The sequence below is a fragment of the Xenopus laevis genome, chromosome 9_10S (genome assembly GCF_017654675.1).
Source record: "Xenopus laevis strain J_2021 chromosome 9_10S, Xenopus_laevis_v10.1, whole genome shotgun sequence".
Lineage (NCBI taxonomy): Eukaryota > Metazoa > Chordata > Amphibia > Anura > Pipidae > Xenopus > Xenopus laevis.
Genome location: NC_054388.1, coordinates 33,206,791 through 33,225,993, shown reverse-complemented (window position 1 = coordinate 33,225,993; position 19,203 = coordinate 33,206,791). Strand labels below are relative to the sequence as shown.

The 19,203-nt window shown below is 41.4% G+C and overlaps 1 protein-coding gene across 2 annotated transcripts in view; it reads right to left on the bottom strand.

The window, feature by feature from the left end:
* Positions 1 to 19,203, bottom strand: part of tgm2.S (transglutaminase 2 S homeolog) — a 34,878-nt gene that overhangs the window by 1,830 nt on the left and 13,845 nt on the right. For both annotated transcript variants that reach the window (XM_018237277.2, NM_001087443.1), the window contains 10 exon segments: positions 14,446 to 14,625; positions 12,145 to 12,387; positions 11,879 to 11,997; positions 8,146 to 8,274; positions 7,562 to 7,739; positions 7,281 to 7,416; positions 6,903 to 7,006; positions 6,045 to 6,284; positions 4,458 to 4,736; positions 1,689 to 1,849 (listed from right to left, as the gene is read on the bottom strand). In XM_018237277.2, coding sequence (XP_018092766.1) covers positions 1,689 to 1,849; positions 4,458 to 4,736; positions 6,045 to 6,284; positions 6,903 to 7,006; positions 7,281 to 7,416; positions 7,562 to 7,739; positions 8,146 to 8,274; positions 11,879 to 11,997; positions 12,145 to 12,387; positions 14,446 to 14,625 — 1,769 coding nt within the window.

Sequence of the window (19,203 nt, the reverse complement as noted above, 5' to 3'; positions counted from 1 at the left end):
ACTCAGGACACAGTGAGTGGGCCTTTTAGATTCCTGTATGTGTGATGTAATGGAGCCACAGGAAGTGCAGGGAGCTGGTGTGTGTCCTGAAGATTAATGTGTGGCCTAAAGCTTAAAATACTTAACTGCAGTCTAACACTTCCGATAAGGCAAACCAACAGCAAGAAATTGTGAGCGGCTCTGCTGAATATAGTAAATTAGGAGACAATCAGCTTTTATTTTTAAGCAGAGTCACAAAGTAACAACAGCTGCTGGTTGGAGAGTATTGTAGCATTATTGCTGGTGCCATGTAGGTGCCAGAGGCTACCCAGGGGTAGCATAGCAAATAGTTTTCATTTAAATGAGAAGATTAACAGTGTTATGGGAGGTCAGAAGTTCCCTTTGGTGCCAGAAGCCTGCACAGTGCATGGAATGTAGAAGTTATAGTAACTATAGACACATGGTCATATAATGGGCAAACCAGGAGAAAAGGATTATTGCGCCATGGGCCTTAGTCTATTCCAGGCATTATGGGGTCCAATAGCTGTTGTTCTTCCCTTAGTCTATGAACTGTAGCTTGTTCCAATGCTAGTTATATAGATGCAGGGCAGGGGTTGGGGGGTGTTTAACTACTAAAATAATATTTGTCTCTGGAAGTGCAAATTACCCACCCAATGCCATCACTTGTGTCAGAAATGTTAATTTAGGATACAAATGTATCCAACATGGGAAATGAATGTGGATAGTTTTGAAGAGAATAATAAGCCTGTACAACAGAGGGTGATGCTAAAGTCCTGTTTATATGACATTCAGATGCCCTGGTATGACACAAGCTGAACATTGAACACATTAGACAAGGTCATGTTTGTACAGTCTGACTTAGAACCAAAACCTACACCATCAATGCAAAGAACTGGAGAGACAAGAGATGAAGGACAAGGGTGAAGCACAGCATGGAGCAGAAATATCTCAATGGTGGATGTTTGAATAATTACATCTGTTCTAGTAAGAATGAGACATATGGCACTAATAAGTGAAATGTCCTTTTAGGGCAGTGCCATACTGAGTAATTTGGCCGACTTGGAACTGCAACTCTGGGGGGGGGAGGGGGCTCCCGGGGGCCTGCAAACCAACACATGTCCTACAGTTCAGGCCTGGCCAGCTCCATTGTTTTCAAATGAGTTTTGCAATATACTAAAGACTTGGCCCACAAGAGTGCCATTCTTTCAGGCTACACTAATGACTTTAGTACATATTGGGCTCATGTTAACTGGGATTTATAGTGTCTCTTTTAACATCCAGTGAAAAGATGGGTATATCAGAAAATAGGAGATTCTCACGCTCTGGGGTGGATCCTTAGAAAGAAGGGGAATTTGCTCTACTCTCCAGGGAGCACAGATGGATTTTTAATGGATGATTCATTATGATATTTCCACCTGCCTTCATGTAAAGGATATGCTGGAGCATACCCTGTTGGACTGAGGACATTGATTCCTAGATATTTAGCTGCTGTTGCTGGCTTTTGGAGCATGCTGGGAGTGGTAGTTCAGACAGAGACCACGGCACTAAAATATCTTGGGCCAATCAGCAGATGCATAACCACGAGTGCCAGTATCTCCTATAAGACTTTCTAATGGAAGGATCATGGATTTGTATTGTAGCACCGACACATCCCAGTCCCAGTGCAGCTTTTAATGAAATAAGTTTACCTTTATTTTGATGCTTGGATTCTTAATATGGATATCTCGCATAGCCAGGATAATGTCCTTAGATGAGTAGTCAAACAGCATGGCTACCAGCTTGATCATATTGTTGTCGGTAATCGTGGGGCCATACTTCTCATACAGGATACGCAGAGGCACCCTCTTCTCTATGATGGACATGAAATCAAGGGAAGAAATGTGGGTCACCATGATAAAAACATGTTAGATCTGCCTTGATGTGGCATAGTCACACTTCCCAAGTTCCTCTCTGGTAATGGGCAATACTCACTCCATTTCTCATTTTCTATTTGCCTAATAGATTTACTAAAGCTGAATGTATATTAGTTTCCTTTCTGCTTTAATTCCTTAAGCCGACATATTAATTCTTTATCTTGCACATCCAACCAGCTATTGTCTCACTGGCAAGATGGCCATACCACTTTCAACAGGGTTCTCATTGTGTCCATAATTCCATTTTTATTCAATATTTTATTGCATATGACACACGGGGTGATTCTGGCACCATGAAGCCACATTTCTAGGCTAGGGTTGGATTTCTAGGCAGGGTCGATTTTGCCCTCGAAATACAAATATTTTACAAAGAATCTGTATGCATATGAGACCAGGCGTACGGTAAGCCTAAACGGAAGGGCTGATTCACAAACATAAGTATTATATTGCATGGAGTTACTAATAGCAAACAATCAGCAATAACTTTTTAACTGTCTACTGTAAGTTCAAAAATGAAAGTAAAGACCTAATTGGCTGCTGCTGGCAACTACACTTGTTTGTAGAAAGCCAGTGCTGAAGGAGGTCATATGTCTATAAACACAAAGCAAACATGAAAAGAAGTAGTATACAGAATTCTAAGCAAGCTAAAGCCTCATGCTATATACAGTACTTAAAATGGAGTCGAAAGGGATATATCCTGAATGGTATAATGGAGTCGAAAGGGATATATCCTGAATGGTAGGTACAATATATATATATATATATATATTTATATATATATATATATATACCCCCCTTCTTTAGGGTTTGAGCCCTGTAAGAATCACCCCCCAGAGATAACCAGCAGCAGAGATAACCAGCCGGAGGTGTGGGCTGGACTTTCAAGGAGTGTTTTAAGGAAGTTGTTTTGTTCTGTTGGGCTTTTATTGCTCTGTTGCCATTCTACTGCTGCTGGAAAGCCTTTTGAGTTAAAAAAAAAAAAAAGATGTATTTGCTGCAAGTCTGAGTGGCCTGCATTTGTGGTGCAACCATACAGTGCTCCATCCATTAATAAGCTAGGCCAGCCATTAATTCCAGCCAGCCAATGACTGATTAAGGATTCTTGAGGATTATGCCTAAGGGGGAGAGTCTTGGCTGAGTTCCAAAGTATCTGACGCAAACCTAAGAATAGATTTTTAAGTGAAATCTTCACCTTTGTCTTCACAATGGGTTAATTATTTCTTAAAGTACTCATTCAAGAGTCAAATTAAATTTAAAATGATTATGCAAGTTTATAGAGCCGTTCAAGTTACAGGGGGCCATACAATATACATGGAGAGCTATTCTGGCCTCCAGTTCCCTGGCAGCAAATACTTCCCCACCCATGGAATCTATAATAACCACGAAGGACTACATTTATCATCTGTCCCCACCAGTACAATAAAGGATAAAAGGCTCCTCCCCTCTGTGTTGGCTGTACTCTCAGCTATACTTACTGAACACATGTTTATGATGGAGAGAGTGGTCTAAAAAGATTTATAGAACACTATCACACACTAAAAAAAAACAAAACATTGGTACCTATGATTCCCACATGTTAATAAAAAAATAAAAAAATATTGGTGGTCAGGGCCCCCCCATTGAAAAAAACATTTGTGTCAGGGCCCCCCCATTAAAAAAAACATTTGTGGTCAGGACCCCTCATTAAAAAATATTGGTAGCTAGGACCCCACATGGGGAAAAAAAATTGGTGACCAGGGCCCCCCCCCCACGTTATAAGAAAATTGGTGGCCAGGGCCCCCCTTAAACGTCCATGTAAAAAAACTTGCCCCCCCAGAATTTAAAAAAAAAATTTGGTGCCCAGGGCCCCACCACACAACAGGGACCACAAAGGGTTACCTTTAGGAGGGCCCTGCCATGCTGTACTTACTTCATTAGTCCTGGTAAAGCTGCATGGTTATTGGATGAGCTGGAGGAGAAGTTCAAACCTCAGCTATCCAATCCCTGAGCAGCTCAACCGGACTTAAACTCAGTGACCAATAAGGGGAAGTAATGGACAGAAGATACCTCCCCTTGTGCTCCCACCCTTCCTTCCTGAAGTCAACAGCTCTCAGAAAGCAGGGGGGCCCAGCTAATCAAGAAAGTGTGGCATGGCCGGGCCCCCCTTACCCTCGGGCCCCCTACAACTCTCCCCCCTGTTCCCCTCTGATGGCTGCCCTGTATATATATATATATATATATATATATATATATATATATATATATAAAAGTCCAAGAAGCAGAGGCGGCACACGGTTTGGTAATTTGCAGAAAAAAGTGCATTATGATGTGATTCTTTTAATACACTTTTTTCAGCAAATTACCAAACAGTGTGCCGCCTCTGCTTCTTGGACTTTTATCTATGATTCCTGGAGTTCCTTATGGTGGCTGAGCACCAGGATGGACGCTAATAGTGAGTGTGCTGGGGCAATTTTCTAATATATTGTTTTGGCTACTTTCCGGGAAGCTGGCAGAATTATTGTAACAATGTTAGTTTAAGTATTAAAGGTCCTTTATTGGTCTTACCTTCCTGGGGTGGCAATGTGACATTGAGAAGGTCCTTCATGCCACATTCTGGTCCCACCTCTCCATTGTAGCTGCTGGTGCGGGCGCAGAACATGAGGCGGCACTGTTTCTCCGCCTCTGTGTTATTGGTGATGACAGCAAAAACGTCAAAGTCAAAGCCTTTGTTCATCCCCTCAGAGACTTTAATCTCAATAGAAACATCAAGAGATTTTTCATTGACTTCTCCTTCTCCAAATTGTTTATTGGCTTTTTCAAACACACGCCTTTCATCTTCTGAGCCTGGAAGGATAAAGTGTTATATGAGTGAAAATGTCTAAGCAATGTTCTATGCAATGTTCCAGCCTGATTATGCAGGAAAGGTCTTTGAAGTCATTCCATTATTCTAAGGCGCTAGAGACAAGTGGTTCTCAACCTTTTCCTTCAAGGCCTCACATGCTTTACTCACATTACAAACACTGCTCAACTAACAGTTGCAGTCGTCTGTCATGCAGTAACTTTTTAAATTACCTACAGAACAATTTGCAATGTATAGGGTGCAAGCAGCTCATTCAGCCTGGCCTACCCTAGATGATATCTAAGTCAATAGTGCCTAAGTTGTTGATGATTGAGTCTCAGTAGTTATAGATGATCATATCTAAAATATTCAATCAGTGGTACCTGAGGTATTCTAGATTAATGGGTCTAGTAATCTTTATCTAAGGTATAGGTCAATCTAAAAACAACTGGACTTGCTGAGTAATCAATGAAGACGTTTCACTACTCATCCGAGCAGCTTCTTCAGTTCAACTGACTGGTGTGGGAAGTTCTCGTCATATAAACTCTTCCACTAATCCATTTACAATGGCACATTGTAACTCTTCAAACAGGTGACATCTGAAGAAACTCACAGAGGTGTTGATTCTGTGTAGTTGTGATAGGATTATCCAATGTGTCATACAACTCCTAGATACAGGTGTTACTTGTCAGAGTTGCATGAATGGATGTGTGAAGTGTTCTGAATCCGCCGGGGTACAGATGTTAGAACAGCATTGTATGTAGCAGACAGGTGGTGTCGAAGGCCCCCACCTCTGTTCAGAGATGGTCTCTCCACCTTGACATGAATCGCCTCTTTCACGCCTCGTTCAAACCAGCGGTCTTCTTTATCCAAGATTTGGACCTTGCTGTGTTCAAAGGAGCGCCCCTTGTCTTTTAAGTGTAGAAAGACAGCTGAGTTTTGCCCTGTAGAGTTCTCCCTCCTGTGCTGAGCCATTCGCTTGGAGAGCAGTTGTTTTGTCTCCCCGATGTATAGATCTGTGCATTCCTCGCTACACTGGACTCCGTATACCACATTGCTTTGTTTTTCTTTTAGTGTTTGATCCTTTGGGTGTACCAGTTTTTGTCTCAGTTGAACTGAAGAAGCTGCTCGGATGAGTAGTGAAACGTCTTTATTGATTACTCAGCAAGTCCAGTTGTTTTTAGATTGACCTATACTAGATATACTATGACCTGGATGAATGAAAATCTTCATAGTCATTTTTATCTAAGGTGTTCAAGATAATAGTACCTAAGGAGTTCTAGAGGATAAGTTGAACCTGGATGCTCACTTACCCTCAGGGTACTTGTAGTTGTGAGTTATGTCTTCCCGTTCATCTTTTCCGATTGCTTTAGTACTGATCTTCTGGCCCACCAGTGAAATAAATTGGGTTTTCTTGACAGATCCATCGTTCTGCTGTACATAATATGCCACATCTGCATTTACCTCCGCAAAAACAAAGGGGACATCATACTTCAGATTCAGGTCTCCTTCCTTTACAGCTTTCACAGGAGCTGGACCACAGCAGTATGTTCCTGTAAGGGAGAGATCATCTTGTCAGTGTATAGGATGAACTGATAGTATGCAGATAAATAAATATGGGCGGGATCAGGACCACTTTGATTGCTGATAATCACAATAGGAGTCTATGCAGACCTGTCAGGAGAGACCCACATTAATGGACAAATGCAGTCCTGGCCCAACAAGATTTTAAAGCCAGTCAATAGATGTTTGTCAGGGTGGCCATCATTATGAACTCAAGGACATTTATTTTAACTGTTTTATTAGATATGTAGCAGAAACACTGAGCATAGGCATAAGGAGTTTTCGCCAGTCATTTTACTTGTGACCCATTGGCATTTCTGCACTCTGCATCTCATGGATAGTGAATGCTTGGCCCTTCTGCACATTATTATGACACTCTCTAATTTGCACACGTGAATGGTGAGTAAGTAAGGGGGCATGATAGGGGTCACCTAGATGCTACCTCTAGCCTGTCCCTCATGAATACAGTGCAAAAGCCTGTCCCAAAAGTGCAAAGTGCATGGCAGGGTGCAAAGGTACATTAACACATAGCACCCAGCCTAAACTTTGTAAATGTCTAAATAACACACCAACAGAAGATATTGCTAGCAAACAGCTGTTCTTCCCACCTTCACTTTTCTCCTGTGGCGTTGGATCCACAACCTGCCATCCATTGTATGCTTCCCCCAGATCTGGACGTCCCATCCATGCCTCCACCCAACAGTGGTAGTTCCTTGAGGGCACAAGAATAAACAGAACAGGATTATGCAGGGAGAAGCAAGTAGTTCATGATATCCAAGAGCAGGTTACATATTGAGTTAGCTGTCAGTATGTTATGTGGTATGGTATAAAAGGTATATATATGTATGTGTATGTGGTTGGGTTAATTAAATATAAACAAGTATCATTACATTTTGCTGTGGTTTGGCCTTATTATTGTGGGTTCTAAGCCAGTCCCAATGACTGAGACATGTTGGGCAAAAGTGTCCAGGAACTCACTTCCTCACCAGATTATGTCTTTCTGCTTCGCCTGCCTCTTCCCTTGTTCATCCAGATACTGTTCAATCAGGAGGTTGCTGTTAGTATCATGTGCTGAATTGTAGTTAGTGATTACTCGGGCTGGGATCCCCAGGCACCTTAATACTGTGGGAAAAAAATAACCAGCTGAGTGTGACCATATTGCTTCAATGGAAAAGATCGATAAGATTGTACAGAAAAATATCCCAATGTCTACACACAACCAACATCATGTAAGCACTTTCCACTCTTCCCCTCACTCGCTGCTCACCTGTACATGCCACAGCACCAAAGACCCAACATTGTCCATATTTCACAGCCTGGCAACTAAATTTTCTCCAGCGGCGTAAGATTGCGACACTACCCATCCAAAACATGGGGCTGACTCCATCATCATATTTGTTATCCCAGCGTCCATAGAGAACCCCTTTGTCATCATTACAATTCACCTGAAATATACAATGTTACGGGACTTTATAAACTGACCTACAAGGGGTCTGTGAAAGAAGTAATGTACCCCCAATATTCAGAATGAACCAAATAAATAGGGTTTGTACTAAAAATGTGTTGCCTTTTCTTTAAATTTGCATCATTACTTATTTTTTATAAGGGCTAACTTATTATGGCATTAGAGAGCCCCCTACATGATTTTGCATAAGGAGTTTTTCATTACACAATGGTTCTAATTGAGATACAAGGCTGAATATAATTTAGACTGCTTCCACTGTCCCACAATTGCCCTGAAGAACCAGGAAGATGGGCTTAAGTGTAAGCGATAAGCTTCTGCAATGTTAGTGATTGCTGCTGATTGGTGCCCCTGTCATGTTAAAAAGAAACATAATTCTGAATACTCACCATGGCACTAATGACACGACTGATATACACCGGGTCGTTCCGCCGGGAGCAGTCACGGTTGGAGTCATTTAGGAACTTAGGGCTGGTATCTAAAATCTGGAGAGCAATCTCCAACATACCATCTTCAAACTAAGAAAACAGGAACACAAAAGATTAGTAGCAGCCTCATGTATGTGCTTTGTGTGGATATTTTAATAAGATACCAGCACAAACTTGCATTTATATATTCAGCAGTTGCTTGGCTAATTAAATCCTAGCTGAGAATTTCAGAACAAATTTGTCTATTTTTTAAGCAGGGCCGGAACTAGGGGTAGGCAGAGTAGGCACGTGCCTAGGGCGCAAAGCTGCGGGGGCGCCAGGCATGTACCTGCTCTGTCGCCTCCCCCATATTTGGTCCCATCTCTCTCGACTGCCGCTGAGAATTTCTGCCTAATTACGTTTCTGCGCATGCCGTTTCGCAAGCGAGTGCTAGAGCTCAGTTTCACGCATGATTGCTCGAGCGCGCACACTCAGCCGGCGCTGTGCCCAGCCAGGTTGCCTACGGCGCCTGGTCGGGTTGGCCTGGCTCTGATTTTAAGACAGCCGCCCTGAAACAAAAAATTAGACTATACATACACATGTTCTCTGAATACTGCTGTCGACATCATGCTAAAAGTTCATTTTAAGGTGACCTACCCTTTTAAGAAAGCATTTTATGTCAGCTGTAGTGCCATGACCTTGACATAGAACAGATGGAGCCCATTTAAAATAATGTGTTTAGTTCTGGTAACCTTATCACCATGTTGCCCATGTTGCACGATTCAAATTCCTTTGTTCAATTGTCTTCAAAGGAACACAAGAGCAGATGCAGCTTGTACAACTACAAAATAGCTATGCTACCAAAAAAGGAGAAACTAGGACAAAAAGGCTCTTTAAAGGGACAGTAACACCAAAAATTCAAGTGTAATGAAAATATAATGTAGTGTTGCACTGCACTGGTAAAACAGGTGTATTTGCTTCAGAAAATCTACTTTAGTTTATACAGACAAGCTGCTGTGTAGCCATAGGGGCAGCCATTCAAGGGAAAAAGTAGAAAAGGCTCAGGATACACAGCAGATACAAGATAAGCTCTGAAGCAAAGTAGGTGGTTCTTCACAGTCAGGACAGTGAGGTTGTGGAATGCACTGCCGGGTGATGTTGTGATGGCTGATTCTGTTAATGCCTTTAAGAGTAGCTTGGATGATTTCTTGGACAGACATAATATCAAAGGCTTTTGTGATACTAAACTCTATAGTTAGTATAGGTATGGGTATATAGAATTTATGTGAAAGTATGGAGGGGTGAATGTATGGATGCTGGGTTTTCATTTGGAGGGGTTGAACTTTATGGACTTTGTCTTTTTTCAACCTGATTTAACTATGTAACTATGGGATTCTTCGGAACTTCGAAACTTCAAATCTGTTATCTACTGTGTACCCTGTGCTTAAATGGCTGCCCCCATGGCTACAATGTAATTCTCCTACCGCACACCTGTAGTTCACCAATCCTGCAAGCTGGTGGTGCGTTCCTTCCGTTGACCCGGCCGGGTCCCTTAGCAACCAATGTGTAAAATAAACGGATCCGCACACACACACCGATTAGTGCAGTCGGGGATTATCCCCTTTTATTCAGCCACCAAACATCAACGTTTCGGGGGGGAACACCCACCCTTCATCCGATGGATTTGGTGGCTGAATAAAAGGGGATAATCCCCGACTGCACTAATCGGTGTGTGTGCGGATTCATTTATTTTACACATTGGTTGCCCCCATGGCTACACAGCAGCTTGTTTATATAAACTTTAGTAGTGTTTCTCAAGCAAACACACCAGTTTTAGCAGTGCAGGGCAACACAAAGTGATATTGTCATTCCTTCAAAACACTTTCATTTTTTAGTGTTACTGTTCCTTTATGGGTGGCAGAATCATGAGGCAGAACAATACAATTTCAAGTAGCAATTAGATCTATCACCTGGTGTAATTAAATAAATTAACTAAAGGGAACTGACTTGCATCAGAGAAGTGACAGTGTTAATCAAGATAAAAAAGATATCCCCTTAATTAATTATAGCATGTAATAAAATTGATTACCCAAATTGTATTCCAATTAATTATAAACACACAATAAATTATAACTAATATTTAGGAGAAGAAAAAAATAATACAATAAATCAGGGATTAACTTCCATAAATTATTCAATGAATCCTTATAAAGTGCTAGTGCACTTCCCTAGAAGGAGTTGCACATAGGGCTCCCCTGAGTATGATGTTGCATATAGGGCTCCCCTGAACATGATGCTGCACTTAGAGTTCTCCTGAATATGATGCTGCACTTAGAGTTCTCCTGAACATGATGCTGCACATAGAATTCTCCTGAACATGATGCTGCACTCAAAGTTCTCCTGAACATTATGCTGCACTCAGAGTTCTCCTGAACATGATGCTGCACATAGAGTTCTCCTGAACATGATGCTGCACATAGAATTCTCCTGAACATTATGCTGCACTCAAAGTTCTCCTGAACATGATGCTGCACATAGAGTTCTCCTGAACATGATGCTGCACATTGAGTTCTCCTGAACATGATGCTGCACATTGAGTTCTCCTGAACATGATGCTGCACTTAAAGTTCTCCTCAACATGATGCTTCACATAAAGTTCTCCTGAACATGATGCTGCACATATAGTTCTCCTGAACATGATGCTGCACATTGAGTTCTCCTGAACATGATGCTGCACATAGAGTTCTCCTGAACATGATGCTGTACATAGAGTTCTCCTGAACATGATGCTGCACATAGAGTTCTCCTGAACATGATGCTGCACATAGAGTTCTCCTGAACATGATGCTGCACATAGAGTTCTCCTGAACATGAAGCAATACATTGAGTTCTCCTGAACATGATGCTGCATGATGTATGGTCAACTAAGATGAACAAAAGTTGCTACAGAAATATAACATTCTTGGGATAGATACAGACCCCCCCAATAAACCTAAAGTAGGATGGGCTTTTTATTTCATCCAAACAGATTCTACACCATGAATCAAACATTTATGACCACAGATCCTTTTATGGTAAAGGCATAAAAGCCTTCCCTTCAAATGGCAAGGGACCAACACCAAAGAACCCCTTGCTGGTCACAAGCTGATAAACTAGCTCTCACTGCTTGGGCAGATAAAGGACACAAGGGTTGAAGGAAAGCAGCAGTAAGAGAGACTTTGGTAAGACGAAATAGATCAAATTTAAAGGGGTATAATGAAAGATGGAACTTCAGTGCAAGTGCTATTAATAGCAAGAAAAGGGGAGCAACTGGCTAATGCATAGTTTCCATGTATAGCAAGAAGTGCAGGTACAAATGCTTTTTTCATAGGGTATTGTAGGTTCTTTCAGTGAATTTTAATGGGGCATCAAATTTTAAGGGGTCCAGCACACTAATAATACATGTTTTTGTACCATTTTTACCCCATACTCACTAACATAGCATAGTAGCCAGCTGCTTGAGGCATCTTCTATCTGGCAGAATAAATACAATTGCAAGGAAGGGGATTATGGTATCAAGAAAAGGATGGATAAGGATGACATACCAGTAACTTGATAAAGGGCCAGGAGCAGGCCAGAAACATTGTATTTGTTGCAGATCATAAAGCCATGTGTCAAATAAAGGGTTTTCAAATTTGGAACTTTGAACATTGTCATATATTGAAGGATGACATACCTGTCCAAAATTCCAGGGAACATGTTCAACTGAGTCCTTTGTCCCTTGGAAAATGATCCCATGCTGGCATAGCACATATTCTTTTCTTTCTTCTTCATTCTCCAGGTATACAGAGTCCTCTGAAATGGGAAACAGCAGATAAGTTCTGAGCCTCAAGTCTACTGAAGTCGATGTTTCCTATATCTGCCCCTTACCAGTTGCAGTTTTTCAAAACATTTTTTTATACCTTTGACCCCCCATAAATACCATTCTTCTTTGTTGCCTACCTGGGCACCAAGGGTTAAAAAGCAGTTTGAAACTTCCAAGCTGGAAACTGGATCCTTGGGATTCAGTGGAGGTCTCCAAGGTGAAGTTATAGTCGCCAATACGGGCGTCAGGGGGCGAGGTGATAGAAAGAATGACTGTGCCTCCATCCGTGCTCTTGACAGCTGCGCTCCATGTTCCATCTTGCAGAGCATCTGAGACAGGGATATGGCTCCTGGTGCCTGATTCTTCAGACGGGCATGGACCTGGTGAGAAAGACTAACTAGTAAAACAACTTATTTCAGTGCCTACCCCTTTAAATCATCAGTAACTCAAATGTTATGCAATGTTCGTATTGTTGGGAGGGCAATTTTAGTTAGAGTTCCCTTTAAAGGAGAACTAAAGACTAACTAAAGAAGTAGGTAGAAATGTTGTACATTATGTTTTGTGCTTCTGTACCAGCCAGAGGCAACCACAGCCCTTTGGCAGTAAACATCTGTGTCTCCAAAGATGCCCCAGTAGCTGATTCACTGCACATGCTCTGTGCTGCTGTCACTTACTGAGCTTACGGATCCACTCACAATATACAGTACACATAGAATAGAAATGTCACAGTATAAGACTGATTAGTAATTAATACAGATAATTACTACATGGCAGTACAGAAACCAGTGCAATTAGCATCAGAATTTAATAATCAGCCCTGTAGCATCAGCTTATATTACAGGCCAACCTAGTTTTCTGCTGGATAATTAGTGACGATCCCTAAGCTTAGCTTCTCAACAGCTGCTCAGAGCCCACTGAGCATGTGAGTGTCACAGACGCTTTCCAAGATGGTGACCCCCTGTGACAAGTTTGGAGTCCTGGATCATTGCTGCTATTGACAAGCTGAAACGTTAGGCTGGTGCAATAAGTTCAGTGTATAAAATATGGCATTTGTAGCCATATTAATTTTTAGGTTTTAGTTCTCCTTTAAGAATGAATAGCATTGTGCTTATCATAGGTAGGTTTAGCTTCACCTCGGAGAACCTTGGTACGCTGTGTCCCCTGTTGTGCTTCCTGACATTGTTCTAAAGATTGAGGAGTGAAAGGGAGCGGCAGGGACAGGATCTTTTTTCCCATGTTCCCTAATGTACACATTGGTTAAATCAATCAGTAACCACAATGAAACTATTCTTCCCCAGAGGCTAATTACTTTGCAGAAGGGTTTCACTGACCTGACATTCACTGTGCACAAGATTTACTGGATCTGTATAGCAGGTTGGTGCATTACACTTTCATTATCCTCTTTACAAATGAAAAATATAAAAAATGTAACCTCTCTGGTCTTCTTTCTGTTTGATAGGGACACTGACCTTAGCAACTGGGTATTTTTTTATTATATATTTAGTATCCATTTAGCCTTGAGTGTAAAGCAGCCCCTGCCATTATTATTTGATTGCAAACTGCATCTCACGACATCCCCCAAACAGCTAGAACTACAGGGGAATGTAATGAAAAGTAATATTTGCCAAAGTCCAAGCAATCAATCAGGCGTTTGCTTTCAAGCAGGTGACCAGTAAAAACTATCTGCTGATTGGCTGTTGCAGGTAATTAGACTTGTACCAAATATTGCACTTTGTATTACAATGTTCCTTTATTTCATATGTGCCATATAGTAATACACAAGGGTAGAATGTAGTTATTGCTGATGTAGGGGTCAGTTTGTGACCTTAGCTATAGCAGTTTGCAGTTTACCATAATATTGCTCCATATGCATTGCGGACTCTGTATGCTTAAGGCAGCCATACTTGGGCTATTCCTCAAAGATATCTAACCAAATGGGCCAGTGTTGGCCAAATAGATGGATGCCCTACAAGGGGTATGGCTGCCTGTTTATTGTTCAGAAACAGAACAAGATCCTCTTTACTTGGCTTTACATCTACCAATTCACCATGCTCAGCAAGATATGATGCCTCAGCAGATTAAGATAAATCAAATATATAAGCATGCCCATTAGTGGTTAGGATCATTGGGCTACCATACACACAAATAATATGTATATGGTAAGTGTATGGCCAGCTTAATCCATGATATTGGGATCATCAGTTCAACACAAGGAGATTCATAAAGAGTTATGTAATAAAAGGCTACCTAGGTGAAATAACCCATAGCAATCAACCAACAGGTAGTATTTACTGATCAACTGTTTAATAGCAAACATCTTATTGGTTGGTATGGGTTACTGGTCCTGGGCTTTTATTCCATACAAGGGATAATCTGTTATTAGTGGAATGGAGCAATATCTGCATAACAAATCATAATGCTGCTTAATAAGGTTTTACCTGTTATAGCATTGAGCGACAGTTTATCCACTCCTTCTTCATAACCCCTTGGGGAAAAGTTCAGGGTTATCTGAAAGGGTTGGCCTCTTCGGACAATCAATTGCTCGCAGCTGGCTTCTGCTGTTCGGTGACTGCGGTTATTTCCGCTACAGTCCAGGTCAAAGCTCTCCAGATACAATTCTGCAGAAGCAAAAACACTTATTAGTTAAAGGCTATGGCCAACATTATATAAGCCACTCAGAGGCACTGTGATTTAAGATGGCCATAGACGCAAAGATCCGATTGTACGAATCATCGTACGATCGGACTTTCCCATCTCCCGATCTGCCACTAACCATTCCGATCAAATAAAGTACAAAAGAACAGATCACCCGATGTTCTGCCCCTGACAGCAATCGTAAGTTATGTCCGACCAAAGCTGGTGACAGTCTCTCACTGAAAATCGTACGATCAGCAATACACGCAGAGATATTATCGGCAGCCGACAGAAATCTTTTCACCTGTCCGATCGACCAAACAACCGATCTCCACCGGACGAAAAATGTCGGGACTCTGAACACACGGTCTGAAAATCGTACTTATCCTCGCAACCCAACTTCGTGAACCACCAAAATGTGTCAGGCCTCAACATTCAGGCAGCTGTACCACCAAAAAATCCTTTGTTTTAAATATCATTTCCAGATTAGTGGGTCCTGGAGTAAGATGTTTTTTTATTTTTTTTTAATTATGACTGTCCCCTTAAGGGAAACAAATGGAAATGTGTCTCTTCTCAGGAGCAGTATATTGTCACTTTAAGGGACTGAACACAGTATTGGGCACACTTTTTACTGAGAGTACAGACAGTCTGTGAATGTGAATGGTTGTTAATGCTACGTTTTCCAGTTATGCCATTGCACAGTGCCAATAACAACATGTCACACCCACAGAATCCAACACACAGGCACTTTTCTTTCTACACACTCACACATTTCCTTTTACATGAATTATTTCCTAGCTTTTGCTGTTACAGTGACAATAATGTCCTTTTAAGTCATCCCTCTATATTCCATTGTGCCAGTCCTCTTCTACCCCCTGTAATGGTCCTGTACTACCTACTGTGCCAGTCTTCTGTCCCTCCCTACTATACCATTCCTGCTCCAGTTGTGCCTATCCTTTGCTTCCCTGTACCAATTCTTTATGTACTGTACTCCATGATGTAGAACAACTATGTTCCCATGTGATCCCTCCTGTGCCAGTCCCGATTGCATTAATCCTTTGCTCCTCGTTCTACAGATCTAATTGTATATAGTCTTTAAACTCTTGTTCATTGTGTTTGTGCAAGACATTGGATTGGGGAGGGGCTTGTACACATTAAATGCACATTCCTGACATAGGGAATGTTTCCCATAAATTGTTGCATCCACACTGGTCACATTCATGGCTAATAATAAAAAGGAGACAATTTTGCAAAGTGTTCACATTCCTATATTTGCTGAATCTATACTACTTTACTTCCCACTGTGCTGGTTCTCTTTTCCCTCATGTGCCAGGCTTATGCACCACCTGTGCTATTCCTCTACTCAAAACTGTGCTGCTTAATCCATTACTGTTAATTGTCACATCACTCTGCACCTCGCTCTGTCCGCTGCCTGCAACACTGCCCCTTATTGTGGTTTCTCCTCCTACCTGTTATGGCTTTACTCTACTCTCCACTGTGCCAGCCCTATGCTCCCTGCTTTGCCATTACTTTATGCACCACCATTTTCTACTTTATCCTTTTTAGACCAGTGGTCCCTCTGTGCTAGTATTCTAACCCCACATGTCAATATTCTATTCCTTCTATATCTGTCCTCAAGTACCCCACTCCTCTCCTCTCCTCCAGTCCAAGCCCTCTGCTCCCCATACATCCCTCCCCTGCCAAAATCCTGCCAAAATTCCTTTCTGCTGTGATATTTCAAAGCACTTTACAACATTCCTCTTAATGGAACATTTGAAACCTGACACACCATCCCCCTTGATAATGTTCTAGACACTAAAGGATAACTGAAGGGTTCAAACTCCAATCCATTTTCTTAGAAGCAGGCAGATTCTTTTATCAAAACGTTCCTCTTTCATTGAGGCTGGGGGAGCAGGGGAAGAGGCTTCTCTAGGGACAAGCAGGATACCAAAAAAAAATGACTTAGGGGAGCACAGCATTGAACAAGGCACTGGAAAGTGGTTACAGTGACACTGATAATAGTGCCATTGCACCAGGCCCAGTGCCCACCAGGATAACAGTAAAAACTCCTGGTTGGCCCAGGTGTATTGGGTCCTCACGCTGCTAAACATTTGGCCTATTTTATGGCCATTCCTTATTTCTATGAGAACAAAGAAACTAAATAGATGGAATAATAGATTATAGTATGTAAAGAAAAGAGACTAGGAGAATAGAGGTTGAGCAAGGAAAGGAAGAATAATAGCGTGGGCCCCTGACCTAAGGTTTTTGGGTGAGCCCCTGGTGTTCCAGTTCGACACTGAACAGGCCAACCTGTGCACACAATGGGTGTCATTTATCAACACTGGGCACATTTGCCCATGGGCAGTAACACATGGCAATTAGATTGCTGCTTTCATTGTTCTACTTGCAGCTGGCTTTAAAAAGCTAATCACTGATTGGCCCCCTTTATCTTTGGGAGTAAGAAATTTTTCACAAGTAGATATAAAACTACAAAGTCAGTACTCCATTGTGAACCCTATACCTCGTGTGCAGCACACAGCGTTTTCATCTGATAGTCGGATACAGGTAGTTTGTATCCGTAATTTCACATTAAGTTCTACTCTCTTCTGCACATCCGATGTAAGCATGACATGGATAGTAAATATATATATGTATATATATATATATATATATATATATATATATATATATATATATATATAAATTCTGTAAAAAGAAAGCTGTTGCACGCAAGGGACTTTTGTCTGAAGGTAAAAATTTAAGTTTTATTTAGATCGACGTTTCGACCCTCACGGGGCCTTTATCAAGATCTTGATAAAGGCCCCGTGAGGGTCGAAACGTCGATCTAAATAAAACTTAAATTTTTACCTTCAGACAAAAGTCCCTTGCGTGCAACCAGGGCCGCCATCAGGGGGGGACAGGGGGGACAAGCGTACCGGGCCCGGGCATGAAGGGGGGCCCGGCAGCGCTGCATTTTTTTGAAGATCCGGGCCCCCCTTACGAGCGCCCGAGCCGTACGTCTTGCCTCTTCAGTGCCGAATGCGGAAGTGCCGAAAAGCCGAAGCCGATGCGACGAAAAGACCCGAAGTCACGGAAAAAGCCGAAGTCCCGAAGTCACGAAGCGCCGAAAAGACCCGAAGTCACGAAAACAGCCGAAGTCCTGAAGCAGCGCAAAGACCCGAAGTCACGAAAACAGCCGAAGCCGAAGTCCTGAAGCGGTGAAAAGACCCGAAGTCACGAAAGGAGGCGAAGTTGAAGTACTGAAGCCATGAGTTCAATTCTACTGAACACCAGTTTGTGTTTTTTTTTTTTTTAATCCCCTGGCCACCAATGTATTATTTTAATATTCTATAGGCCCCTGCCACCAATCTTTTTTTTAAAACTTTTGTTTTTGGGGCCCCAATTTTTTTTTTAACTCGTAAGGGGCCCCTTGCCACCATTGTTTTTTTTTGGGTTTTTTTTTTAAAAAAAAAATTAATTTTCTTTTTGGTGGCCCCAAATTTTTTTAACTTGTAAGGGGGCCTCTGCCACCAGTTTTTTTTTTTTTCAAAAAAAAATTATTTTTTTTTTAAATTTTTTTTGGGGCCCCCAATTTGTTTTTAACTTGTAAGGGGGCCCCTGCCACCATTTTTTTTTTTTCAAAAAAATTTTTTTTTCTCCAAATTTTTTTTTTGGGGCCCCAATTTGTTTTTAACTTATAAGGGGGCCCCTGCCGCCAATGTTTTTTTTTTTTTTCAAAAAAAAATTAATTTTTTTTCAAATTTTTTTTTGGGGCCCCAATTTGTTTTTAACTTATAAGGGGGCCCCTGCCGCCAATGTTTTTTTTTTTTTTCAAAAAAAAATTAATTTTTTTTCAAATTTTTTTTTGGGGCCCCAATTTGTTTTTAACTTATAAGGGGGCCCCTGCCGCCAATGTTTTTTTTTTTTTCAAAAAAAAATTAATTTTTTTTCAAATTTTTTTTTGGGGCCCCAATTTGTTTTTAACTTAGAAGGGGGCCCCTGCCACCAATGTTTGTTTATTTTTTAGTTTTTTTTACATTTTTTTTTGTTGGGGCCCCAAGTTTTTTTTAACAGGGGGCCCCTGCCACCAATGTTTTTAAAAAAAAAAAATTTTAATTTTTTTTTTTTGGGGCCCCAATTTTTTTTATAAGGGGGCCCTGACCATCAATAGCTTTTTACAACTTGTGTGGGGGGGGGTTACTTTTTTAGCGATGATGTCTGTGTGGTCTTTTAACTGCGATGTGGGCGGGATATGGGGCGGAGCTTGGTCGTCAGTGTGGGCGGGGCCCAGGGGGCCCCAAAAATTTTGTTGTACGGGGCCCCGTGATTTCTAATGGCGGCCCTGCGTGCAACAGCTTTCTTTTTACAGAATTTATATATACATATTCTGTTGGCACCAGGGCATGATCCTCCTTTGAAGTGTGTGCAACAGTCTTACAAGCTGTATATATATATATATATATATATATATATATATATATATAAAGATAAGTAGAATGGGTTACAGACATGTTTTTTTTACTCTTAATACAGTGTTATTTCCCAGAATTCCCAGTGGAATA